At 36.9% G+C, this 27,832-nt stretch overlaps 1 protein-coding gene across 1 annotated transcript in view; it reads left to right on the forward strand.

Annotated features, from left to right (window-relative positions):
• The first annotated feature begins 1,305 nt into the window (after positions 1 to 1,305).
• The window catches only part of ano1a (anoctamin 1, calcium activated chloride channel a), a 51,730-nt gene continuing 25,203 nt past the window's right edge, over positions 1,306 to 27,832 (forward strand). Inside the window, exons 1-11 of the mRNA XM_073859424.1 lie at positions 1,306 to 1,538; positions 4,463 to 4,619; positions 9,205 to 9,538; positions 14,075 to 14,173; positions 14,256 to 14,407; positions 17,225 to 17,279; positions 17,567 to 17,618; positions 19,233 to 19,288; positions 19,372 to 19,413; positions 22,047 to 22,111; positions 24,945 to 25,079. Of these exons, the coding sequence (XP_073715525.1) occupies positions 1,484 to 1,538; positions 4,463 to 4,619; positions 9,205 to 9,538; positions 14,075 to 14,173; positions 14,256 to 14,407; positions 17,225 to 17,279; positions 17,567 to 17,618; positions 19,233 to 19,288; positions 19,372 to 19,413; positions 22,047 to 22,111; positions 24,945 to 25,079 (1,202 nt within the window). The 5' untranslated portion in view covers positions 1,306 to 1,483. The remainder of the gene's footprint in view (positions 1,539 to 4,462; positions 4,620 to 9,204; positions 9,539 to 14,074; positions 14,174 to 14,255; positions 14,408 to 17,224; positions 17,280 to 17,566; positions 17,619 to 19,232; positions 19,289 to 19,371; positions 19,414 to 22,046; positions 22,112 to 24,944; positions 25,080 to 27,832) is intronic.

Below are 27,832 nucleotides of genomic sequence, written 5' to 3' on the forward strand. Positions count from 1 at the left end.
ATGTACAGACTGGGTCACATTTAACTCACTGCCCCTGTAAAAACCGTAAACATCAGGTTTGGCGAGTTTTCTGCTTGCAGGGAGATCAGGGGCGATAAAATCTGGGGAACACCTATGATGACGTCACTATCAGCGCCGTTCACGCGCCTCTACATTGTACGTAGGCGTGTTGCGCGTGAAGCGTCGGTCGAAGTGTGATGTTTGTGGGAAAAGTGTGGCACTTTAAATGAAGGCATTGTTTTTGTTAGTCGTTCAGTCAGAGATCATTTACATGTTTATCGGCGGTTAAGTTCTAAACAAAGCAGTTGAGCAGGTGAGGAGGAAGTCAAAGGAAGAAACTAAAGTTGGAGTGATTTCCTCTCGTAGCACAGGTAAGTTTTGCCTTCTTTATTATTGTTCTTCAATTGTTGTTCTCCATTCTGATGCGAAATACGATTTCACAGTTTCATCAAGTGTTGACTTTAATTGTATGTAAACAAGCATTAAAAAAAAAGAAATTATATGCACATTTACTTGAAGTTCCTCAACATCTCCGTAGCCTACTTTTATGTTATACTAATTTTGAGTAGGACATATTTAAAATGTTTGCATATCGATTTAAACGTACAAAATATATACCGAAAAGAGAAGTTAGGCTTACCTAAAATAACATGTATAATGCAAAGACTTGTTGACATCAGCTGAGGTAGCTACTGAGGGAATTTGACGGTAAATTCAAATTTAACTTGCCCTCAAGTTAAATTTGAACAGTCAATCAATTGCACGTTAAGATGTAGTTACTGTACTTATTGGAAACTTATTTATTTTTTTGTAAGAGAATAACATAAGTAGGCTACGTTTGTAAACCCACCCTGTGTAGAATGTTCTCATGAAATCTGATATAGGCTATACTGTTTGTAGGCTAATGCATGAAAACACACAATGTGGCAACACATATAATAAAAAACCTACGTAAACCTGTTCGTCACGACTCGAATATGGAGACTATACGTTAAAAGCAATGTTCTTCACAAACTCTTTTGATCAAATATAGTGAAGAATTATAAACATGCATGTTCACATATTTTTATACAGTAAATATGCATGTATAACATGTGTTGCATTAGATTTGCGCCAAAGTGACTTAAAGTGCATTCAAGCTACTAGTGCACGTGAATCGAACCTACAACCTTTGCGCTCCTAACACTTTAACAAGGTTCAGTGTAAAAGTGCAAAATCGTTGATAATCCCGAATAAGATACACCCAGCATTCAACTGGTGTTGCCTGAAGCCCATAATAATTGGAGTAGGCAGTCTGACAGTGATGTAGGGATGTGTGGGGCTGTGTGGTTGGTGGGTGAGAGACTCACGCATCCACTCCTCTCCTGGAGTTCGTGTAAATACACTACACGCACGATCGTGCAGGAATATACCGCGATCTTCTAGCCGTATACATTTACTCGTAAAGCACAGTAGATCAGACCTATTCGCGCTCAGCGCTGCGATGAACAGTGAGGGCGACGCGGACACTGCGCGGAAAGATGAAGCTGACGGATCGGGTGAGTTTATCATTTGTGCATTTGAATTTTTGAAGTGTGGGTTTGTTATTTTATTAGTAAAGATTGAAAGGTGTTCACTAGGCGAAGTGCTTTATTATTATTTTTAACGCAACATTTATGGGAACCAGTCTTGTCTTGTTTTGCAACAGTCTGTTGGTACTTCTGTTACTCATGTAAGTCGAATAAGCTCTTTTGTATTGTGTTATAAGGTGAGCACAGCGGTGTTGAGATGGTTGAGCAATGTTGCACGCAAAGTGATGCGTGATGAGCGCGTGAGAAAATCCATCGCATCATCATCATCATCTCTCTCACCTGAGACTGTGATTTAATGGGCGGTGCATGTAGACCTGAGCTGTCAGAGAGTATTTTCCAACTTTGAGTGCATGTAGGATAGTATTTACTATAGTATTTCCCAGGATGCAGACAGTACTTGATAAAAAAACTGTAATTTTTTGTGTATTTCTATAGCAGCGATCTTGAAAAGGTGGTTGCATGGTTTGCGCATAAAGCCATCCTCTCACATTCCGTTAATTCCCACATTAAGTCTGTGATCCGATTATTATCAATGCTTTTTAATATATAAATACAGTTTCCATTAAAGCCCTATATAGCAGATGTAGGTCAGTATTTTTTTTACTATTGTGCAAAATAAGGTTAGACACAAGCACAGGAACTAAATGCATTTTCATCAAATGCATTTGTATAACCAGTTTAAAGTGCATCTGATATTAGCTAACTTAATATCTTAGTGTAATTCCTTTATATCCAAATGTGTATTTGACATTGATATTAGCTTTTCATTTTGTGAGTCTGAGGTTTGAGAATGAGGTTTTATACCGTTGCTCATACTGCCCCTTTTTATAAAAACAATGTTCTTTTTGGGTTTTATTCAAGTTTTTAGGATGAAATGTATGATGAAATGAAATTTATTTGCTTTAAGCTTTGTTGAAAACCTTTGGCCTCTCAGCATTTCCATGTCGTTTTGAAGAATATATTGACTATTCTGCTGACCTTTTTGTTTTAACCCCAGAGATGTGACCTATGAAACAGCAAAATTTTTCAAATTTACTGGTTATATAAAGCCATTCAATCAAAACAGACATTTTTATTGTAAGACATATAGGGGCGGTTTCCTGGACAGGGTTTAGATTAATCCAGGTGTAGACCTTATAGTTATTTTAGGACATTTAAGGGGTTTATACAAATTTACCTTGCAAAAAACATTACTGGTGTGTGCATCTTGAGGCAAACAATGGCACTGACATATTTTAAGTTATGCATTTTAGTCTGGGACTAAACTTAAGTCCAGGAAACTGCCCTTTAGGCATGTGGAATTTCGTATAATTTTTAGGTCGTCACAAAAAAAACATTTACATTTTATCTAAAGTGACTTACAATGCATTTGTGTAGGGCTGGGACGATTAATTGCGATTCATACTATAATAAGTATGATATGGATTCTGAATCGCAAAGGCGGTATTTACATGTATGGGATTTTGGCAATATTGCGATTATACTTTGCCTCATTTAAACGCAATACTTTGATAAAAATTATGTGAGTACGCCAATAATCGCAGCAACTTTAATCGTATCGAAAGAGTTGGCGTACCGCAAGAGGTAAAAAGAGGTGTATATCGTCTATACCGCACTAACGTGTGTGTGTGTGTGTGTGTGTGTGTTTGTGTGTGTGCGTGTGTGTGTGTGTGTGCGTGTGCGCGTGCGCGTGTGCGTGTGTGTGTGTATGTTTGTTACGAGCCTTTAGGAAGTTTTCCCTGAACTCTCTGTCAACATGACTCGCTTTCAGCAGTCTGCCTTCATCCAGAAACAGCTCAAATCACACGACAGCAGCCTATAAAACCATTACAGGCACTGTCATAATATTTCTGTCTTCATCACAGCACTGAATACCAAAATATGTCCATAAGAAGTGTTTGTCATTTAACGTAAATTTAATGTAAAGTCAATTTAAACAGTTGACAGTACCCTCACCTAAAGGATTATTAGGAACACCATACTAATTCTGTGTTTGACCCCCTTTCACCTTCATAACTGCCTTAATTCTACATGGCATTGATTCAACAAGGTGCTGAAAGCATTCTTTAGAAATGTTGGCCCATATTGATAGGATAACATCTTGCAGTTGATGGAGATTTGTGGGCACGAAGCTCCCGTTCCACCACATCCCAAAGATGCTCTATTAAGTGGAAATCTGGTGACTGTGGGGGTCATTTTAGTACAGTTAACTTATTGTCATGTTCAAGAAACCAATTTGAAATGATTCGAGCTTTGTGACATGGTGCATTATCCTGCTTGAAGTAGCCATCATAGGATGGGTACATGGTGGTCATAAAGGGATGGACATGGTCAGAAACAATGCTCAGGTAGGCTGTGGCATTTAAACGATGCCCAATTGGCACTAAGGGGCCTAAAGTGTGCCAAGAAAACATCCCCCACACCATTACACCATTGCACCATTCGTTTGTGCATTGGACTGTGAATAAGTCCTTAAAATTGGTGTGCATGTAGTCAATTGCAAGCAGAATTGCACGATTTATCGTCCCAGTCTTACTTTTGTGCTATTGATTTATCAGTCTATGTGTTTGTTGGGGATCGAACCATGAATTTGCTCTACTTGTTACAACACACAACCAAAAACCCTTTGTATGATAACAATGCAGCTTAAGTTTTAGCATTAAAGTAATTTCACTCTTTCAATGGGTGATGTTATTCTGTTTGCTCAAATTCTAATGTGAATGCAAAATCAGCATTTATTTTGCATTCAAATAAAACAAACATTCAAGTCAAACTTCATACCAGTTTGTTATTGAGAAAACTTTTACTATTTATTTACCATTCAATGTGACACAGCCGTGTTGCCAGCACAAAGAAGTAATGTTTGCATTGATGTGTTTGTATTTGGTCAGGTGAGAAACTCTTGAGTTTTAACAGCACAGAAGAGCAGCCAACAGCCCGGGAGAGCATGTGGCGAAATGAGATGTATGAATCTGTCCCTACAGATGTGAAGGGGCTTGATGACGACAACTATAAAGGCCACAGGGACTCAGAATACCCTCAGCATGATTCTCCTGTAAGTAAAACGGTGTCTCTTGTTTTACATTTATGTTGACCAGGTTCATATATAAAAGCACGATGCTGGTTTATCTTCAAACACTCATTATTCTCGTCTTTCTCGCTCAGGGTAATTTGTTAGGCAAATTAAGGAAAACATATGGACATTTGAATGCTTGACACATTTTTTATGGTGTTTGGGACCAGGAGATGGATTTAAAGCTATAGGGAAATGAAAACAAGCAAATTGTCACATTTGCATATTTGAAATTCTATTTCTAGTAAAAATTAAATAACCCAAATATATTTCCATGAGAAGCCAACGCTTGCTAAATGAATTTTGGCTGAAAAACATTTCTCCTGTCTTTTTCCAGTATTCCAGATGGTGCAATACTAAACATTGCTGATTTTGCATACTCGTTCAGTATGCAAAATAGTTTTGCACACAAACTGAGTATTTAAACACCGGACATGCTGGTCACTTTGAAATACCCTCTGCCAAGCCTTAATGTTTATATACAGTTAAAATGTTTGTAACCACAATTGTGATTTGTGAAAATTATGACAGATTTCTTTCTTTGTGTGTGCTGTTGCATGCACTTATATTCCCGTTGAGAAATTGCGTTCGGATTTTGACTTCCTGCTCTGTGCTGGCTCTAGTGTGATTTGTTTTGTGGGACTGTCCCTGTGGACGTGTATAATGTGCAGCTAAAACCCAGCTAAAAGTTTTGGTTTTCACTTTCACTTATTATTTCATAGACATGGCACAGAAAATAGTTGAAACGTTAGTTCACACCAGAAAGTTTGTGATTAATTACTCGCCCTCCTGTCGCGTCACACCCGTAAGACCTTCATTCATCTTCAGAACACAAATGAAGATGTTCATAATGAAATCCTAGAGCTTTCTGAGCCTCCATAGACAGCAACTCACAACTTTCAAGACCCAGAAAGTCAATAAAGACATCGTTAAAATAGTCTGAGTGTGACTAGCGGTTCAATCTTCATTTTATGAAGTGACAAGAATACTTTTGGAGCCCATATACTCGGTCTCCGATGGGTATTAACAGATGCCCTATTAACGGCTCGCATCTATGGAGTGGTCTTTGGCTGGCACCCGATGCCGGTGTTTAACGCATGCATGTGCTGCTTTTGTTAATATGCTTTTTTGCTTTATGAGCACTAAAGGTATTCTCGTTTCTTCATGAAATATAGATTGAACCGCTGTAATCACTTTGAATATTTTAATAATGTCTTTACTGTCTTTCTGGGCCTTGAAAGCTGTGTTGCTATCTATGGGGGCTTAGAAAGCTCTTGAATTTCATATGAAATTTCTTTATTTGTGTACTGAAGTTGAACGAATGTCTTGCAGGTGTGGAACGACACGAGGGTGAGGCAATAATGACAAAACTATTCATCCTTGGGTGAACTAACATTTTAAAGATCTGACCTGCATGGAATGTGTGGTTCAGAGTTCGTTGTGCCTTAAAGGGGTCATATGATGCAGTTTTAAGTTGGCCTTTTTCTTTGCAATGTTAAAGGCTGTTCGTGCATATAGAAGATCTGTAAAGTTGCAAAGATTAAAGTCTCAAAACCAAAGAGATATTCTTTCTAAAAGTGAAGGCTCTGTCACGCCTTCCTACATTGCGTCATTTAAAGAATTTGGTATAATGTGTTTGCGTGGTTTATGGTTAAAAAAACACACAATTTTTCACATACCGTACATTTTTGTAGCTTCAGATATACTGTCTGATTTTCTACAAAATTCATTGATCTGAAAAAGCTTTGTGTCCCTGATTGGCCAGCTAATCTGTACGTTGTGATTGGCCTGAACACCTCTGACGTTAGCTGGAAAATAACGCTCCTTACCATGTTTAAAAGATTCGCTCACAATGCAATGCTAACAGGAGTTCACTTACAGGCTATGAGTCCAAGTGGTAATTATGATAATGCCATTCTTGTCCAAGTCAACAGGCCCAGGAAGTAAACTGTTGCCTACAATCCGTGCGTTTGTTGTAGTCCAAGAAAAGAGATTTACATTCAGGGTTTCCCGCAGCACTTTGTAGTTGGGGCGGCCCGCCTAATCTGGGAAACCCTACTGCCTTAACTAAAAAAAGTGCTGCACAAAAGGCTGTCAAGTGCATCTCGGAGAGTAGCGCGGACACGCTTCACACCGCAAGCGGGCACGCGCGCCACAGACGAAATGAGAAAGACGTGGTCCGGACCGTCACTGTCTGGAGGATAACTAGCCAGTTGATAAAACATCTTGGAGAATAGGGCGGACGCGCTTCACACCGCAAGCGGGCACGCGCGCCACACAGCCGAAATGAGATAAAGACCTCCGTCATGTCTGGAAGATAGCCAGTTGATAAAACATGTGTCCGTGAGAACTGTAAGTGGACTTATGTTTTGGGGTTAATTAAGCCTGTTATTGTATTAGTCTATAGTTCTTGCAAATTTAAAGTAAGTGGTGATTTTGTTGTTTGAGCAACCTGCTAGCTAGGTTTCATGTGCCTGTTGATTAGAACAGAATTGTTGAGCGCTCTGCTCGCGTTATTTATGTGCATTATTTACATACTACAGCAGTTACACTCCTTTAAGATAATGTAATAATAGTGGGAAATAATCAGTTTTACAATTTTTACAACATCTGCTTTAGTTTGTGTTTATTAACCCTTTAGTTTCACTTCATCACGCAGATATTCCCGTTAGAGGTAAAAACATTTAATTCATTAATAATCTAGTATGTGTTCATTTTCTGTCATAGTTTCTTCAAAATTAAGTTTTATTTGAGTGATTTAATAAAAATATTTTCATTTTCAACATGACGCGTACACCCTGCCCCTTTGATTGCCACGCCCCGGACACGCCCACCTACCCAACCCTACCACCTTAACTAACAAATGTTCTGCGGGAAACCCTGACGTTGGAGACGATAACTCGCGTCATTGTTTACTTTAGGGTTTGTACCTTTTGCATATAGTTAACATGTACTAATACACACTTACACACCAAATGAAATGTAAATTGTCAATCGGACGATAGTTGCTCTTTAAACACACCCCCACATATCTACGTTGCTGTGTGAGAAGATTTGCATAACAAATGTATATGCAACGAAAAAAGATGTAACTTTTATTATTAATGTTCCCGCCTCCGCCATGTCATGGTGACGCTGTGCTTTGGGAGCTGATCCAAATATGTAAAGGGTGAATAACAGTTCCTTCACACCCTTGAGGTGTTCGTCCAATCACAACACATTGGATACCTGGCCAATCAGAGCACATCGCGCTTTTAAGAACAATGAGCTTTGTCCAAATCCACACATTTCAGAAAGGTCATTTCCATAGTCTTTTGAACTATAAACCACGTAAACACATTGTGTCACACCAAATACACAAAATAATGTTCTTCATTTATTTTTTACCTTTTTATGGAATAAATAACCTTTTCCACTACAAAGAAATGTGAAACACAAAGGTTCTTTGGAAATTTAAGGTTCTTTGAACCATACAGCCAAAAATGGCTCTCTTGTGGCATTGTGTAGCACCTTTATTTTTAAAATGTCATGCTTTTGTTGGTTTTGTTCTGTTTAGAAATCATTTATTAATATGCTGTGGGTATAAAAGCCTCATTAGCATCACAAAGAAACAGTACAAAATAAATACTGATTTCCTGCAGGGTTTGAAAAAACGCCTCCAATAGATTAGTGGCATTTACATTCATGCATTTGTCAGACGCTTTTATCCAAATTGACTTACAGTGCATTTTGGGTGTTTGCTAGATCAGGCTGTGGATTTTCTGAGAATCAAACCCATGACACTGTTGTTACTAGCGTTGAGAAGCAGGACACATGGCTATAGTTTATTATTGGGGAAGTGTCACAAATGTCTTTGTCAGTCCCTCCAGAAAAGCGTGATTAGCAATTGCATGATTCGGTGCATAATTAGCTAGCCAAAGTATTTATGTGGGGGCCACATTTTTTAAATATGCCACATAAATTGCAGATTTCTGCTCGCAAAATATGCGGGGCTTGCATGATTTTATAATCCTTGTATTTTCATAGCCAAAAATCACATATATTTTAGCAGAAAGTTGAAAAATGTTGCATTTACTTTACACATGCGCAGCCAATATATACATATTTTTAATGCAGCTGATTTGATAAAATAAGTAAGTTTAGTCTGATGAGATTATTACTGATATTTGTCTTTACCTGTTATTGGGCGGTGCCTCTCTTTTTGACTATATCTCCCAAACAAACAGGAAGTCCTGCCCCGAACTTGCGCCATTGGTTGAATCAATGATCTTGTGTTTGGTTGCACGAACAAGCAGAGCAATGTTTAAAGCTCTTCAGTGTTTACAGTCTGGAAAATCAGCCCATGAATGGTTTACTTATCTATATACACTAAACTGGGATAGGAGAAAGTGTTTTATCATAAACATTACACACTCCACCACACCTTTAATATTTGACCACATCCTGCCACACCCTTTGCATTATACAGTACTGTCTAAGAAATGTTTTAATCACAATTCAGCAAATAAAAGTATTTTAATATTAATGACTCCATATAGATGCATATAATCATGGCCTCTTTTCTCCTCTCTGGAACACTCAGAAGAGCGACGAGGGACCACCGCACTCAAAACAGATGCCGTACTTTCAGGATGGCAAAAGGCGCGTTGATTATGTCCTCACCTACCATTTCGAGAAGCCCGATAGCACTCACAAGCAGTCCTCCCACTCCTGCTTGAGGAGCTTTTGTTGCGGGTGCAAACGCAATCGGGCCAAAGCGTCCGCTCAAGAGGATCCTGAACTCGCAGCCCAGGAGCAAAGACTTGATTACCATGATGATGACCAGCGCCTCCGGAGGGAGGAGTATGAGGAGAACCTGCGTCTGATGGGCCTTGAGATGGAGAAAGATGAAGGGGTGAGTTCCTATCACTATTTTCATTTCAAAATCCGAGAGGCATCGAGACCGCCTGTGATAACTCGTGAGCTTGTGATTGCAAGCAACACGCCAAATTAGCTGAGCTACAGACACATAGTTGTGTTTCTAGGCTGCCACAGTGAGTGCCTTTAACTCTTTCCCCGCCATTGAGGAGTTAACTCGTCAATTAAGAGAAAACGTTTCCCTGCCAATGATGAGTATTTCCGGCTTTCCGCATTAGAGGGTATGCACGTGACGTCACCTTTGGCGAAAGTGACTACGGTTACACCCACTGAGTGGCAAAAGACAGAGCGGCAGAATTTGAGTACAGTGTGAAATTAGCGGAAACACGGGGAAAACGCGTCTAAATGGGAAACAGCTGTTGTGCCATAGACTGTACTAACAGATTAACATCGGAGCTATCGTTTTACATACTGCCAAAAAACACCGAAAGGAGCAGTAAATAGATTGTTCATGCCATTCTCTTCAATATGATCACATTTGAATCCGATCGACCTCAATCGTATTAAGTTGTTTACATGACGGCTTTTCAATACGATTGAGCCATCAATACGATTACACATGGATTATTTGGTTGCATGTAAACGTACCTATTGTGGTATTAAAGGTTCTCTAAGCGAATTCACGCGTTTTAGACCATAAAACATTTTTTGTTACATACAGCAAACATCTCCTCACTATCTGCTTCCTACCTGACCGCTGATCAAACTGTAAAAAAACGCGATCTCTGTAGACAGCTCAGGCTCGACAAACGGCAATAACAACATAGTGGCCAAACCTAGCACAACAAAACATAACAAAGTGTTCCAGCCAATAAACGACAAGAAGGATCTGGGGTGGGGGTTGGGCGCGTTCATGAAAGCACGGACGGGAGAGGGAGGGGGAGGCGTTAACTACGCTCCGTTTGTTTGAAAACAGTTCAAACATCAACAGGAAGTGACGTCGCACATTATCCGCTTAGAGAGCCTTTAACAGTTATCTGAACATTATTTTACTGAGCAATGTTACTAATTTGTTTATAATTTTGGCCTTTAAAGGTTTTCAATGTTCCACGAAATAGGGATGGGCGGTATAAACATTTAACGTGAAATAAAATGTCAACCGTCCGTGACAGATTTTTCTATATTATGTATTGATGGTTTCAGTATTAACAACATAAACAAACAGTTTTTGTGGAACAAACGTAACTTCCGGTAAACTTTGTAAAGAACCAAGTCCTTTTAGAGTACTGTATTTTTCGGTCTATAAGCCACGTTTTTTTTTCATAACTTGGCTGGTACTGCGTCTTAAAGTCAGGTGTGCCTTATAAGTCAGTATGAATTAATTTAGACATTTATGAGGCAAGAGACAACAATACCGTCTACAGCCGCGAGAGTCCGCTATACGCTGCTCCTGTATTTATGTAATTCAATGGATTCTGTAATGTGGAATGACGAGTATGCAAACTTTACACTAGTTGGCTTGTTCGGTTAATTTAGCCTATTCAACCTTCCAGGTAAGTTCTGTATGCTATGATTTATAGTTTAAATAACTGATAATATTACTTTAACGTACAGACATCTATTCAGCCTGCTGTTCTGTCTGCTATTGTTTAGTTGAATAACTTGCCTTTCCAGATTAAATGTCTGTTCTTAGGCTTGGATTTTGTGACATCATTTTCTAAATAAACGCGACGTATAGTCCACTGTGCCTTATATATGTTATTTCGTCTTAATGACGCATTTTTTATTGGTGCGGCTTATAGTCAGGAAAGTACGGTAGTTTATTTCTGATTACAAGCAAAATAAACAACAAGTAGATTACCTTAGTTCAAATCATAGCTAAAGCGTATCAAAAACTACACTGTCATGTTATATAATGTATACAATGGCAGACGATCTGTAGTTAACAAACCTTCCTTCACATAGCGGTGATCCATGCTCGCCATCTCCCCTCGTCTTTGGGAAACCAAAACATTTGTTATTTTCGAAGAGGTATAAATCTATACCGCAGAATTTAAATAAGTGCATGTGGCTAACTCAGCACTCCTGAATGTTAGACTGAGTATGACAGAGAAATGGATTTCATGCGATGGATTTTTGGCGTACCGCCCACCCCTACCATGACATCAAAATTTGAGTTTAGTCTCCATGTGTGCAGGTGTACTCCAAAAATGGAAAAAATCACTATGCGTTGACCATTCACAAAATCTAAAATGAACAAGATCTCTTGTTGGCTTTAACACAGTGTTTTTTTTTACAAAGCAATTACATAGCACCGTGTTGAAAGCAAAAAACAGAAATGAAGGAAAAACTGTTTTCATGGTGAAGAGGGACTTCTGTGTTTCTGAAGCTGAGAGAGTGTTACGTAAGATTTGCTTTAAATGACCCACTCCTGTTATAACATCACATCCCACACAGCAGGTCGAAACCCTGTCTGTTCATTCCCAGTCGCTGTCTTCTACAGTATGAGCAACACAAACCGTTAGCTCTGATGGATGTAATGGTAGTACATAAACCTACTTCAGCTCATTATAATACGAAGTAGACATGCCTGGTTTGTTATCGTTATGTGTCGCTGTTTGTTACTTTATCAGAATCACTTATATTTACTCATACTTAGGATTGTACAGTTAAACAAACCCTAAACGCAGCTTCAGTGCAACAGTCATAAATGATACCTTAAGTCATGTTTCCTTTACCTTAAAGGATTAGTCCATTTTCTTATAAGAAATCCAGATAATTTATCCACCACCATGTCATTCAAAATGTTGATGTCTTTCTTTGTTCAGTCGAGAAGACATTTTTTCTCATTTTAATGGACCCCAACACTTAACAGTTTTAATGCAGTTTAAAATTGCAGTTTCAATGGACTCTAAACAATTAAACAAACCATAAGGGTCTTATATAGCAAAACGATTGTCATAGCAATCGTATGACAATCAATTTATCCATAGCAAAGCATTGCTGCGTCCGAAATCACTTCCATACTATATAGTAGACGAAAATCAGTATGCAAGGCATGTAGTATGTCCAAATTTATAGTATTCGGAAAATAATAGGCGAAAGGACCTAGGTGACCTACTACTTCTGGCTAGATACTTAAAGGGCCAGTAACACTACACTTTTTATTCCATTGACTTACATTAATACGCATCCAAATACGTCATACCCAAAATGCAAGCTTTTTCGAAAATATTTTGCATTTCGTTTCATACCAGCACTGGTTAACTCTTCCCTGCAAATTCAAATCACATGGAGATATGTGACCAGCAGAAAACCAGCATGTCATGGCGGGACCTTTCTCTGCTGAAAGCAAAGATGGACGAAGCCAAAGAACTATTGACGAAGCGTTCTCCGCCCATATTTAGCTTCATGCTAAATCATGTTAGCATCATGTTAACTTTGTTAAATCATGATAGCTTCATGTTAGCTTTATGTTAAATCATGTTAGCTTCATGCTAAATCATGTTAACATCATGCTAACTTCATGTTAAATCATGATAGCTTCATGTTAGCTTAATGTTAAATCATGTTAACTTCATGCTAAATCATGCCTCGCGGTAAACTCTAAAAACATTTAGGCATTTAGCAGATGCTTTTATCAAAAGCGACTTACAAAGATTAGGAAACAATAAAAGCGATTTGTAAAAAATATATAGACGCTTAAAGTCTAGTGTGATTGCCCATTAAGGGGCGGTTCACATTTTGCGTCTAAAACCGCTTGGAAAACGCGACCGTTGCTTCTTGTCACATGACCTGCGGTGCGTTTGCAGCGCTCTGAAAAGTTTAAATGTTTTTAATTCGATGCGGTGCAGACGCGCCTGGAAAAACGAGCGCGTTGCACCACATGTGAAATAAAGAACTTCAGCGTGCAAAAGATACGATATGTGAACCTCCCCTAAGTGTGCATTCGATGGACACTTTATTGTCCTGTGAGACACTTTATTATCCTATTATCCTTATTATCCTTTCTAAAAAGTGAATACAATTAAACATTTCTAAAAAAAAAAAATTTAAGTGCTTTGGAGACCAAAACGTGTATTCCTCATGATTTAATTGTACTTGTTAAACAACACTTAACGTAATTATGGTCATGGTTGTTCCGATTACATCAAAGGTCAAAGGACATACTGGTCACATGACAATAAAAACATGGCAGTATGTAATGTCACAGTATGCGATTATTGCCTGTCACATGCAAATTAATTTAAAGAGAAGCCTAAATCAGATCTGGGGGCTAATAAATGGACACCTTGTGGGTTGGATCTTGCATGTAATCACCCAGCAATGCTCTAGCGACCACCAAAAATACCCTAGCGACCACATAGCAATGTGATACCTACCCATACCTACCCCTAGCAACAGCACAGGGACACTACGGCAGCCACCCATCATTGCAGCAGCAAATTTTGCCCAGATGAGCTCCACTCACATTTTCTTCAGAAATTCCTTCACTCCCTGCGAATTTGCTCCTGAGTGCACCGAAATGTTGTATTTGTTGCTCAAGTCTTGTTTGTTTTTCCATGTGTTTTAGACTAAAATCCCAGGTGTGGGCTTTTTGAAGATCCATGCCCCTTGGGAAGTCCTTTGTCGCGAGGCAGAGTTTATGAAGCTCAAAATGCCAACCATAAAGGTATGTGCTTTCGAATCTTACACAATGGTAATTTAAAGCATGCGTCTTTCTGTTAACTCCACACCTGATGTGTCACTTTCAGAAATTTAATGTAGGTCCGGCAAACACCATTGTAGAGAAGATCCACATGTTTATGCACAAAGTCACGGCACCCTTACGACCTAAAGTTGGGAACAGCGAGGTAGAAAATGAGAAACACCTTTCGTACCCGTTCTCACGAGAAAAACAACATCTGTAAGTTTGCATTCATGTCTAGCCATGCTAAGCAGATAGTTAAGATGACAGTTGACACCAGAGGCAGGTTCATAAAAGACAATAACCCAAAATGAACATTTTGTCATGCCATTTAAAACCCATATGATTTTCTTCTACACTGTTAGAATAAGGTACAAAAGCTCTCACTGGGACAGTACTCTTAGAGACATCCTAATGTTTACCATTTAAGGACAGATATGTCCATATGTGGGACTATTATGCACTTTTTGGGTACAAAGGTGTACTTTTTTTAAAGGGTACCGCCCAAGCGACAGCTTTTGTACATGTTTTCTGACAGTTTATAAGCAGAAAGTCTATACAGTAAAAGTGGATAAGGAGTAAGCAGTCAAGACAAAAATGCCTCATAAAAGCAGTATATGTGACATTTGTGCAATATATAAACTGTAAGCCATTGTCATCACCACTCAGTTTTAAAACCTACACTGTCAAAAAATAAAGGTACAAAGCTGTCACTGGGGCAGTACCCTTTAAAAAAGGTCCTAATATGTACCATTTAGGTACCAATACTGTATGTATCTTTGAACTGCCAATATGTACCTTTGAAGTAATAATATGCACTCTTTGGTTACAATGGTTTACATTTTTTAATGGTTAGTGTCCCAGTGACAACTTTTGTACCTCCATTTCTGAGAGTGTATAAAAAATCCTTTTAAAATTCCTAAGACGACGCCAAGTCATGTGGTTTCAATACATAAGATTGGACAAATAGTACAATTTTTTATATTTAGATTGCCATATAGCCATTTTGTGAGATTATACATGTGATTGTCACATTTTACAATAAATTGTATAATTAATATTTTGACATAATTTTTTTAATTTATTATAGTGCTGGGCAAAGATTAATCGCGATTAATCGCATACAAAATAAAAGTGCTTTTTTTTGCATAATATATGTGCGTGTACTGTGTCTAATTATTATGTATATTTAACCACACACACAGTCATATATTCATTTCAGAATTGTTTTATTTATATATCTTTTTTTATCTTTAATATAGATTATATAAAAATATAAATAAATATATATAAACATGTAAATGTTTCTTAAATACATACATGAATGTGTGTGTGTATATTTATACATAATAATTAGACACAGCACACACTCATATATTATACCAATAATCACTTTTATTTTGTATGCGATTATTCGCGATTAATCTTTGCCCAGCACTAATTTATTATTAAGTATAGTATATTTCGCACCCTCCAAACCTCCAATTTATGCTATACTGCATTACTATCTGCTTAAAGGGATAGTTCACACAAAAATAAAAATTAACCCATGATTTACTCACCCTCAAGCCATCCCCTATATGATTATCTTTTATCAGAGAAACACAATTTAACACAATCAGAGTTATATTAGAAATTGACTTGACACTTTCTTGTGAACGTGCGTCGGTCGTTACCTTAAGCTAGTAGTTTGTAATGTAATAATAATATTTTTATTACAAACTCAAAAGGCCTTTATTAACCACCTGAAGGTGTGTGGATTACTTCTGTAAAAGATGGATAGACACTTTGGGCTTTAAATCAGATGCACCATTTACTATAATCATAAAGCTTGGAGCAGCCAGGACATTTTCTATTCTGATTGTGTTTATCTAAAAAAGTAGGGCTGTTAATCGATTAAAATATTTAATCTAGATTAATCGCATGATTGTCATGAGTTATCTCGTGATTAATCGCAACTTAAATGTAACAGTTTTCAAGTTTTTAACACTAATCAACATGGACATGCAAGTTTGGTGGTACAAAATAAAACGTATTGCTTTTCTAAGCGGATTTAAAAGAGGAACTATATTGTATGGCGTAATAGCACTTATGGGAGTACTTCGACTCGGCGCAGTAACACCCTCACTCTCCCATTATGAGAGGGAGAAGGGGAGCGGACTTTTCAGGCGAGTCGAAGTACTCCCAAAGTGCTATTACAGCATAAAATATAGTTCCTCTTTTAAATCCGCTTAGAAAAGCGCTACGTTTTATTTTGTACCACCAAACTTGCTCGTATAACTACTCGTCTTAAATAGGAAAAACGTTGATGTGTTTGGTCACTTCTAACTTTATCTCTAAATGGTACCATTGAATGAATGGGGCTAAGCTAAATGCTATCAAAGCATCGCAGCGCGCTCCAGCGCTTACGTGCACGCACACAGATGATAGAGGGATGTATCAACAATTCTTAGTTAAGGTAATAACATATTTTAATATTGCAAATGAGTGGACTATTCCTTTAACATCAATCAGGTCCCGAACTTTTCTATTTTAATAAATATTTCAACATCAAGCAAGTCCTGCATTTTTTTTTCAAATTTCTGCATGTTTTAAAACCGAAACCAAAATCTCAGACGAGCATTTGGAAGGACACGCATCATTTGTTTTAGTTAAGCATTTAGGACAGTACACCTCTCAGGAAACCTACAAATAAAGATAATTTTAGAGTTGTTTGATGTTTGATGAATATTTACTGTCTAAGGCTGCGTCTCAATTTATTCAACAACGCGCTAGGCCTAGGGTCAAACAAAAATTGCGCATTGTGTTAATCGCACGTTAATAAAATAAGTGTTTTTAATGTAAACTTGTTGTTAATGCATACATTTAGACAGCCCTAAAAAAGGATGATCATATACATCGAGGATGGCTTGAGAGTGAGTAGATCATGGGGTAATTTTCATTTTTTGATAAACTATACCTTTAAAGGACAATTCTTCAGAGAGGCAAAAACAGTATATTAATTGAGCCTTACATTAGCTCTTTCTCTTTTAACAGCTTTGATTTGTCGGACCGAAATTCCTTTTTTGACAGCAAAACCAGGAGCTCAATAGTAAGTAGCATTTTTTTCCATCCAATCACACGCAGTTTAAGGCCTGATGTCATTTATCCCCTGATTTGATAGGCAAAGTGCTTTTTTTACAAAACGTCAATGCCATCAAAGTTGTTTTTGTTAATGTGAAGAGTCATTTAAATAATTTAATCTGTCACCTGCTATAATGTGCTATTCAATCACAGATTTACAGCAGAGATTCATTTTGTTAGTGGTATAAGGATTAAATTGTTAATTAGTTTAGTTCAGTTTGATGTCCCAAATGAATGAATAATATTCTTTATCAGGTGTATGAGATTTTAAAACGAACAAAGTGCAGACGGGCCAAATATATCATGGGTAAGTCTATCCTTCTCACTTAATGCTTTCATTGACTTCCATTTATCAACCAAAAGAGTTGTATTTGACGACCCAGGCCTATGACTTTTGACTTTTTAGGCTGTTATGCTTTAAATAATAAAAAAGTATAAAGATATACATAAAATCAGACCCGAAAATATTTCACATATGTGACCCTGGACCACAAAACCATTCATAAGTCGCACTGGTATATTTGTAGCAATAGCCAGAAAAATATTGCATTTATTATTAGTAATATGTGTTGCCAAGGACTTAATTTAGACAACTTTAAAGACAATTTTCTCAATATTTTCTTTTCAGATTTCAGATTACAAATATGTGTAATTCTGCCAAATATTGTTGTATACGTCAATGGAAAGATTATTTATTCAGCTTTCAGATGATGTATACATCTCAATTTTAAAAATTGTATCCATATTACTGGATTTGTTGTCCAAATGATAATAACATTGTATTTTTGTAGACATTTTAGCACTTCCCAGTTTCTTGTCAGTGTTTTTTTAATGGGGTTTTGGTTAAATGCTTTAAGTAAGATTTTTGGTTTGCACAAGCTCAAGATAATTTCATGTTTTATTCTACGGCATTAAGCACACCAATAATACCCGCCCTCATGCTTTTTTTAAAGTCTTTATGTCTTGAATAGGTTGGGTGATAACAAGTTGCTACAAGGGAGCAGTCAGGAACTTTAAATGTCAAATCGACAAAAATTTCAACATAGGCACAATTCTCAAAAAAAGACTCATCCACAGAGTTAACAATGGGTCTCATTCACTAAGCATGCGTACACTTGTGAAATGTGTGTTCGGACGTTTTAAGTAGCAAATCATGAATCAACAAAAACTTTCATACTAAAATTTCTTCTAGATGTTGGCAGGAGCGTAGAAACAACTTGGACCACACGTGCGCAATAATCATGAACAAGGAAAAAGAACCCAATAATATATATCGGTGTTATATATTTTATAAAAAAAAATTGTTCATGATTATTGCGCACGTGTGGTCTAAGTTGTTCTTATGTTTTTGCATATATTTAAAATAAATTTTAGTATGAAAGTTTTTTTTTTGAGTCATGATTTGTAAGTTAAAATGTTTGTACGCACATTTTACGAACAAATTTGTGCGTACGCATGTTTTTAATAATGTTTGAAAGAGTTGTTGGAAGCTTGGTGATGATGTTGCATTCGAGCGACTCCAATTTTTTTATTCAAGCGACTTTAACGTCAGGTGTAGCTTTATTTTTCTAGTAAATGCAATGGTTTGACAAGTAGCATAATTTGTTCTTTGAAACCAGAAATTAGGGTCATTATATGAAGAGTTTCGTTGCAAAACATTAACATTTTTGTCAAAACATGTTTATTATTATCATGTTAATACTTAGTTTTATGGTGCTACTTAGCTGTATTTTTTAAGTTATGAAGGTTTAAATAAAAAAAACCAACTGCAGTTGAATTGATATTAATTGGAATGCACAACCAAAAAAACGAGATTTCTGAAAAATTAAAAAAACGAATTTTTGCAACGAAACCTTGCATATGTTTCCTGAATGTTTTGAACATCAGCAAACACATTGTTTTAATTGTTTTATTTTCACAGGTATCAGCAGTCTGCTGGGCAGTGGTATCTACACTGCAGCATACCCGTTACATGACGTGAGTCCACTGTGTGTGCAAATTACTCTCAAAATCTCTACATTCTCTCCCTGTATCATTATATTTTATTTTTTTCATTACAGGGAGATATGGATGATCCCAATGGTGAACCAAATGACAGAAAGGTAAAATTCATTTTGAAAGTCCAGTCCAAATATTTTACAAACTTTAACGTTAATCTTGGAGACTGTAAAGTAAAAATATTTTTTATAAGTCATTTAAGTGAATCACCTAGTAATGAGTTGCTGTAACTCATAAAGTTGACATAACTAAAGGGCTCGTTATAGTCGTGCGTAGGTCCTACGGCGTAGTTTCCGAGACGGTTTTCATTTATACTTTTGCGTTGTCGTCCGCGTCGACGTGCAAACACGTGTGCAGGCCGCTGGTAGGCAGTAACCACGCGTGTAACCACAGCAGCAGCGCAAACGCCAAAGAAGAAGAAGCTTTGCAAGTTAAGCCAAAAAACGAAGAAGAAACAGCAACTTGTTGTGTATAATTTGAGAAGACCAGCAATGATGGATGTAAATAAACAGCGACTTTTGTTGCAGTTTGAGTTAAATCACTCCTCAACTTGGCCATTCTTTTTGTTTTCACTGCAAACGGAAATACCTATGACGCAGTTTTTTTTTACCTGACTGGAGGGGTTCTGGTGGAACAATCACAGGGCTTGCGGTCCGGGTAGAACTGATGCGCTGTTAAAAATTTTGCGAGGTGCGCGTCAGGCTACGCACAGGCTACAGATAGCCTACGCACGACTATAAATTGCCCTTAAGGCTAATTCAGATTGATTTATTAAGTTACAGCAACTCATCACTCATTTCAATAGTTAAAATTACTTGTAAATCCTAGTTAATTAAACTTAAAAATATAAGTGCAACAAGATTTTTTTTTTACGGTGTACATGACAATATCTTGAAATGCACCAACTTCCTTACCACGTCATGTCATGACCGACGAATTGGGACGTGGTGCCTCTGTTCCCTTCTTTCAGGGAACGAGGGTTACATCGGTAACCGAGACGATCTAAAGCAATAAGGTTTACAGCATTCAGATTGGGACTATTTAAAAAAAAAAAAAAAAAACGGTTGCTTTTGGCTCACTCACAGGAAGTTTAAGGTTTCTCTTAAACTGCTTCAGAACAATGTGTGCACCGTACAAATAAAACCGCATTTTAATTTAATTCTTCCGGGCTCATATTCCACCATCTGTGCAGGTACCATTGCATTCCCATCAGTGGAGTAACCATTAGATTTTCTAAAAGTGCTTTAATCACCACATTAATTGTCCTGAGTGTTGATGTGTTTAGCTGCATCGCCAGATTAGACAGCTTTATGGCAAAAGAACATAGCTTACCATTATTAAGTTAATAAGTTATTAGGTCAGATAAACTAAAGACAGATGGAAACTGGGCACTTCAATCTCAAGACCATGCATTTGTAGAGGAGACTCTAGCCCTGCCTGAACCAAGCACAGAATAATTATCACTGTGTGCAAATCACCACGGCAACAGGATCATTTCCCACTTCAGACATCTGTGAGCAATGTTCCTACATCCCTACCCTTCAGTCTTCATGGGTTGTGTTGCCACTCTCAAAATAAATATGCACAGTTATTTTTACAGAGCTGGGATTTCTTAATAAAGAAAAAGTAGGGTTGGGGCACGATTAAAATTCGGTATAACACTTTACAATAAATACGATTAGTTAATACATGAACTATCAATGAACAATACTTTTACAGCATTTATTAACCTTAGTTCATGTAGCTGTTAACAGTTAATGAAACCAACTAACATGAATAACTATATTGATATTAACTAACATAAACCAGAATTAATAAATGCTGAAAAACGATATTGCTCATTGTTTGTTCATGATACACTGTAAAAAAAAATTAAATGCAAATCAATTCAACATACTATTTTAAGTATGTTTTTGAATAGTTGACATGACTTATAAAAACTAGTTGAAGATTTGACAAAAATGCTAATTTTTTTACAATGTAGTTAATGCATTTACTAACACAACCTTATTGTAAAGTGTTACTTTTTAATCTAATTAATAAATAAAACTATAAATAACTAATAAAATAAAAAGTCCTTTTTGTGTTTTGTGCTGTTTTCTCTGACCCATGACTGCATTTTTGCAGCATCCCTCCTCTACCCCATCGCCTCACTTTAAGCTGGTATCTATCCCAGTAAAGGGAGGGTGGGAGTTCTCCGGATTCAGGTTAAAATTCCGAGCTCGGAGCCTTTCCCTCGGACAGCATGCCAAATGTGCTTTATTATCATATTTAATTACATTTTTATGTTCATGCAAATTCGTGAAATGAGAAGGGAAAATTGCATGCAGTGGACATTTCTTTTTGTTTGTTTAAAGTGGCATTTACTAGTACTACAAATGGCTGCTATGGCAAACGACAAAAATGGCTATAAACAATGCAATAAAAAATGTTTGTTCATATTGTGACTTATTTTTCAAAAAGGTGTGCTGAAATATACTATAAGAACAGAGAGCACAGTTGTACTGCATAAATCACTAGGACCTATACGTTATATTACGTCCTTCAGGCGCACCGAACCAAAGTCATTACGTTCTGAATTACATTCTGAGCCTTCATTTATCTTTTCAACAAGTTTCATTGGCACAATCTATTATTTTTGTCATTTCTGTTTGATAGAATGTTTGAGCTACAATGATGGAGTGGCATTGTTGCTGGATGTGTATGTAATTTTATTACTGTTTTTTTTTTTTTGCAGGTCTTGTATGAGGAGTGGGCGAGTTACAGCATGTTCTACAAGTACCAGCCTCTTGGACTGATCAGGTATTACTGTGACAGCCAGGGACTGAGAAAGTGTTCGACCTGGAATTAGGAACTAGTGAAGAGATTTTACGAAATACCCTGTAGATATATATTATCCTGAAGCAGATTATTGCAGAACAGAAGGTATCCAGTCTCCAGCGTTAACTTCATGTCACATCTGCTAATGCTGAGTGAATACAAATGCATTATTGTTTTTTTTTCTTTCTTTAAAACAAGGTTGTATTTGTTAATGCATTAGCTAATATGAGCAATGAACAATGTTGCTATAGCATGTATTAATCTTAGTTTATGTTATTTTCAACATTTACTAATATATTATTAGAACATGAATAACTGTATACACCTTATTCAGCCTGCCGCCATATTGATTTCAAAATAAGGCTGTGAGGGATGGACGTCCAGAGCATGCACTTTAAAACTATTGTACCGAGATGCAGGTCATTCAGCCTTTAAAGCATAAAAAAATAATTTTACAAATTTCCACAGGAAAAAGAACCTCAGAAATCATGGATTGTTAAAATAAGAAGAGACATTATTGGCATTAACTAACATTAACAAAGATAAGTAAATGCAAAAAATATATTAATAATTATTAGTCCATGTTAGCTAATGCATTTACTAATGTTAACAAATAGAACCTTATTGTAAAGTGTTAGCTGTTTTTGCATAAACATGGCTACTTATTGTTGGCTTCTCTGACGAAATGTTAAAATGCTCTCTCATTTGTAAGTCGCGTTGTTTAAAGTGTCTGTGAAACGTAAATACGAATCCATACTCTCAATTAAAACTCATTAAAAATACTGGGTTGATACCTGGTGGACAATATTGGTATTGCGGAAAGCTGGAAATACTCGTCATTGGTAGGGAAGCTTTTTATCTTAAACCCATTACCTGGCGCTGTCCCGTGAGTGGGACACCTAAGTTTACTTTAATATTTTTCATGTAAATGTTAATCTATCACGACACACTATATTTTGATGGAAAGGTCTAAAGCCCGATTTATAGTTCTCCGTAAGCTCTACGCCGTAGCTACGCCGTAGACTATCCGTAGCCTGTGCATAGCTCTGCGTAGCCTGATGTGCACCTCGCAAGATTTTTAACAGCGCGTCAGATCTACGCGGACCGCAAACGCTGTGATTGGTCCACCAGAACCCCTCCCGTCAGGTAAAAAAATTGCGTCATAGGTATTTCCGTTTGCAACGGTGAAAACAAAGATGAGCCAAGTTGAGGAGTGATTTAACTCAAACTGCAACAAAAGTTGCTGTTTATTTACTTCCATCATTGCTGGTCCTCTCAAATCATACACAACATGTTTCTGTTTCTTCTTCGTTTGTGGGTTAACTTGCCAACTTTCTTCTTCTTTGACGGTCACGCTGCTACTGTGGTTAAACGCGTGGATACCGCCTACCAGCGATCTGTGCGTGTGTTTGCACGTCGACGCGGACGACAACGCAAAAGTATAAATGAAAACCGATGCGGAACCTACGCCGTAGGACCTACGCACAACTATAACGAGCCCTTATGAATGTAGTTTTTATATTTCAAAACCTTTTAGCAGTAATAATAATGCAGTAACTGTAATTTATTCATTTGTGACAAGAGTATGCAGCAAACCTCACAGCAAACCAACACAAACCTCAGTTTTTTTTATAATTTTATGTATTAAAAATAGTACTATATTTAATTTTTTATTACAAATAAATCTAAACTGCTATAATATATATATATATATATATTATAAAAATATATATATTTTCACCTCCAGACGCTTCCGTAAAAAACGTGTCTTTTTTAAAACAAGACCAAAATTAGGCTTCTAGACCAAAAAAATGACATGAGTCATATTAATTTAAAGGTGTACATCACCTCAAAAAGGGCTGCGCCAGTTAAAGGGTCAATTGACGGGATAACTTGTCAATGGCGGCGAAAGAGTTAAGAAAGTCGCATCACCAGTATCTAAAGCAAAACCTGTAAGGTACTGCACTCGGTAGGGTTTTTCGCAAAGAACAAGCGAGTCTGTACGCATCCCCTCCCCCAGATGATGTCATTCTTTATCAGTTGACGATTGGCTATTTTTACTGGAAGGCGGGACTTCCTTTACTAGATTTTCCATATTGACCGTTATAATCTCCCCCATTAAAAGCAATAGCAATGATGCATCTTTGGTTATATTCAACCCAGTGTTGGGTAAAAAAGAAACTAGCCCACCCGTTGGGTTAAATTAACCCCCAAAAAATTTATATTTGACCTAGAAATGGGTTAAAACAACCCAGCATAAGTTCAATTACAACCCAACAGGTTAGGTTGATCCTTTATTGACACGGCACTGTGTTGAAAATAACACAGCATTTGTGTGCTTTTGCTCTTTAGGTCACAATGAGATGTTTTTGCTTACAAATTCATAATGACAAAATTACAGTCTGTATCTCTTGAGTTAATCCAAACAAAATATGTACAAATATGTCAAAACCAATTGTGATTTTGCTGCCAATATATTCATTTTGGTAGTTTTGTTTACAGAGGAGTAATGAATTTAGCCTATTACTTTTACATTCATGCATTTGGCAGACACGTACCCAAAGCCAATTAAAGTGCATCACAAGGTTTACATTTATGATTACGAACCCACAACTTTTTGCTAACACAATACTTTACCACTGAGCCACAGGAACAATCGTGTAAAAATGTATTGTCTATCAGTTCCTAATAAATTTACCCGCCAACCAACATGAATAATTTTATTTTACACGCTGGTGTTCGACGGCGGATGTATTCTTCTGTATGACAATATATAGACAGTAATTTCTGTTTTTTTATTCTTATTTCCCTCTAGGAAGTATTTTGGTGAAAAAGTGGGCCTGTACTTCGCCTGGCTGGGTGTGTATACACAGATGCTAATCCCAGCCGCAATTGTGGGTGTTATTGTGTTCTTATATGGCTGTGTCACTGTGGATGACGACATCCCCAGGTAAACCCTGTGGTGTACTGTACATGCAATTGCTTTCTTGGACAATGTGGTTAATTGTGCTCCTCCCTAACATGTTTACAAATATCTACATATCATAACAGTAAGCTGTTAAGTTTCGATGAACAGGGCGTGGAATAGGACAGTTTAGTAGACACATGCATGTCTGTGTCATCCACTTGAAACACATTCTGTTATCTCACACCTGTTACAAGTCCCAACATGTAAGCTGTATACCATTTTCCGCAGCGGCTTTGACCGGGAATGTATTTTATGGAAGAATGTATCCAGCCACTTAGGGAAGCGACCACAACTGCTCTTTTAAAAGATAAACGAATGGATAATAGAGCGAGTGATGATTAGGATGTGGGTATGAAATGGACAGTAATGCAGAATATAATGAGTGTGACTCACCACAGCATTCATTAATTCCAAAGATTTCACTGCTAAGGACAATAAAACTGTTCACGAACTGAGCGTGCTGCCTACCTAGTAAACATTTTAAAGCATCAGAGGCGTGCTCCTCGTGTAATGCTTGTTACAAGGTAGGCGGCAATATTATGCAGTCTTTTAAGATGCCTCAGTTTGCCCAAATTTTAAAGAAGCATCACATTTAGGGCTGCACGGTATTGAAGAAACTTGTGATATGTGATAACTTGCTAAACTGTGAGTGCTTTATGTTCATAAAATATACATTTAAATATTGAAAATTATTTAACAACATAAATTATTTACATTACTTAACTCTTTCCCCGCCAGCGTCTTTTAAAAAAAGTTGCCAGCCAACGGCAGCATTTTTTTGATTTTCACAAAAGTTTAATGCCTTCTTTAAATACACTGCAAAAGATTATTTTCTAGAAAAAAAATCTTAGTATTTTTGTCTTGTTTTCAGTAAAAATATCAAAAATTCTTAAATTAAGATGCCTTTTCTTAATGAGCAAATTATCTAAGAATATAAGTCTAGTTTTTAAACCAAAAATATACAATTTAAGTGATTTTATGCAGAAAATAATTTTTCTTAAATTTAGGGTTTAAGAAAAATGTTCAAGATTTTTTTGCTTACCCCATTGGCAGATTTTTTTGCTTGTTTTATGTACAAAATCACTTACATTTTATATTTTTGGTCTAAAACTAGACATGTTTTCTTGGGTCGTTTTGCTCATTAAGAAAAGACATCTTAATTTAAGAATTTTTTGATATTTTTACTGAAAACAAGACAAAAATACTAAGTGTAGTTTTTAGACTAAAAATATACAATTTAAGTGATTTTATGCATAAAATAATTTTTCTTGAATTTAGTGTTTAAGAAAAATTGTCAATATTTTTTTTGCTTGTTTTATGCACAAAATCACTTAAATTTTATACGTTTGGTTTAAAAACTAGACTTATTTTTATTGAAAACAAGACAAAAATATAAAAGATTTTTTTCTTGAAAATAATTTTTTGCAGTGTATATAAACATACAATATATCAAATGAAAGAACAGACTCTCCACTTTCAAAAAAAAGTTTCATACTACCTTCATTTGTTCTCTTTTTATTACCTCTTAAATATGAGTAGTTTTTTTTAAAAAAAAAAAAAAAATTTTAAGCAAAAAGCTGAAATAGTTTTTGTGATGGACTTTTGATAGAAATCAGATTCAGAGCGATGATCAAAACATGCATGTAGTTCTTACTGTTTTCCCTAAGGGGTTGCTTCCGGGTTTTATAAATTGGGTAAAAGTGCCACCTGATGGATAATAGCGGAAATATTGACTGTTGACTAAAAATAAAGTACTCAAAGGTAACTGTACAAATAGTTTAAATTCCCCCTGTGGTGAAAATTAAGTTTTTGTTGTTTATATGTCTATAGCCCTATTCGGATGGCAATTGTTTCTTATAAGGCTACGTTTACACCAACTGCATTTGAGGCGTCAAAATCGCGTCTACCGCGCCTAGTTTGCCGCTTGAACAGCTTGAATGCATCTACTTCGCTCTAGGCACGCGGAAAAACAAGCATTTGACGCGCGTCAGAGGCAAAATCCGCTTCTTGTGGGAGGGGCAAGTGCTATGCGGTTGTCTGTTTGCAAGATGACTGATGTTACTTGTGCATTTATCGAGAGAGTTACCGGTTTGTATTTGGTAACCTTACTATAGGGGGAAAATAAACGGCGCGGGTAAATTTTCAACTCGGGTGTCAGTCGCAAATTCGCGTCAAACGCAAAATGCACAAAAAGGACCATCCGCGTGTTCCGCACCAGGCGCTCAATTCACCCTTTCGCATCAACGCCCTTTCACATTGACTTAACATTGAAATCACTCGTGCTTCATGCCTCTACCGCGGCTGGTGTAAACACAGCATAAGGAAATCTGTAAAAACACATTTGCATGCCTCCTCCACTATAAAACTCATGCATTCGGATGAAGATAAATTTGCGGTGGATGTGCAAGTTTATAATTCGAAACATGAGCTGCACGTGAAGTTTTCATGATTTTCTTCTCTTTATTTATATCAGCTCTCACTCACTGTAGTAAAGCGATGATGAAACTTTGTTCCCATATACTCCTCATCATTTCAGTTATGAAGGTGTCGATGTTTACTGATGCAGAATAAATGTGAAGCGTTTGACCATGCAGTGCATTTCAGTGTTCTTATTGGAAGTGCAGAATGAATTAGCATTGATCTCTTTTATAAACTAAGATATCTGGATTTGGACGGCGATTAAATTAGCACCAAGCCTTGGTGTTCGTCTGTAATTCGGCCCGGGGATTTTTACG

Source organism: Misgurnus anguillicaudatus, chromosome 21, assembly GCF_027580225.2.
Source record: "Misgurnus anguillicaudatus chromosome 21, ASM2758022v2, whole genome shotgun sequence".
In the NCBI taxonomy this organism is placed as follows: Eukaryota; Metazoa; Chordata; class Actinopteri; order Cypriniformes; family Cobitidae; genus Misgurnus; species Misgurnus anguillicaudatus.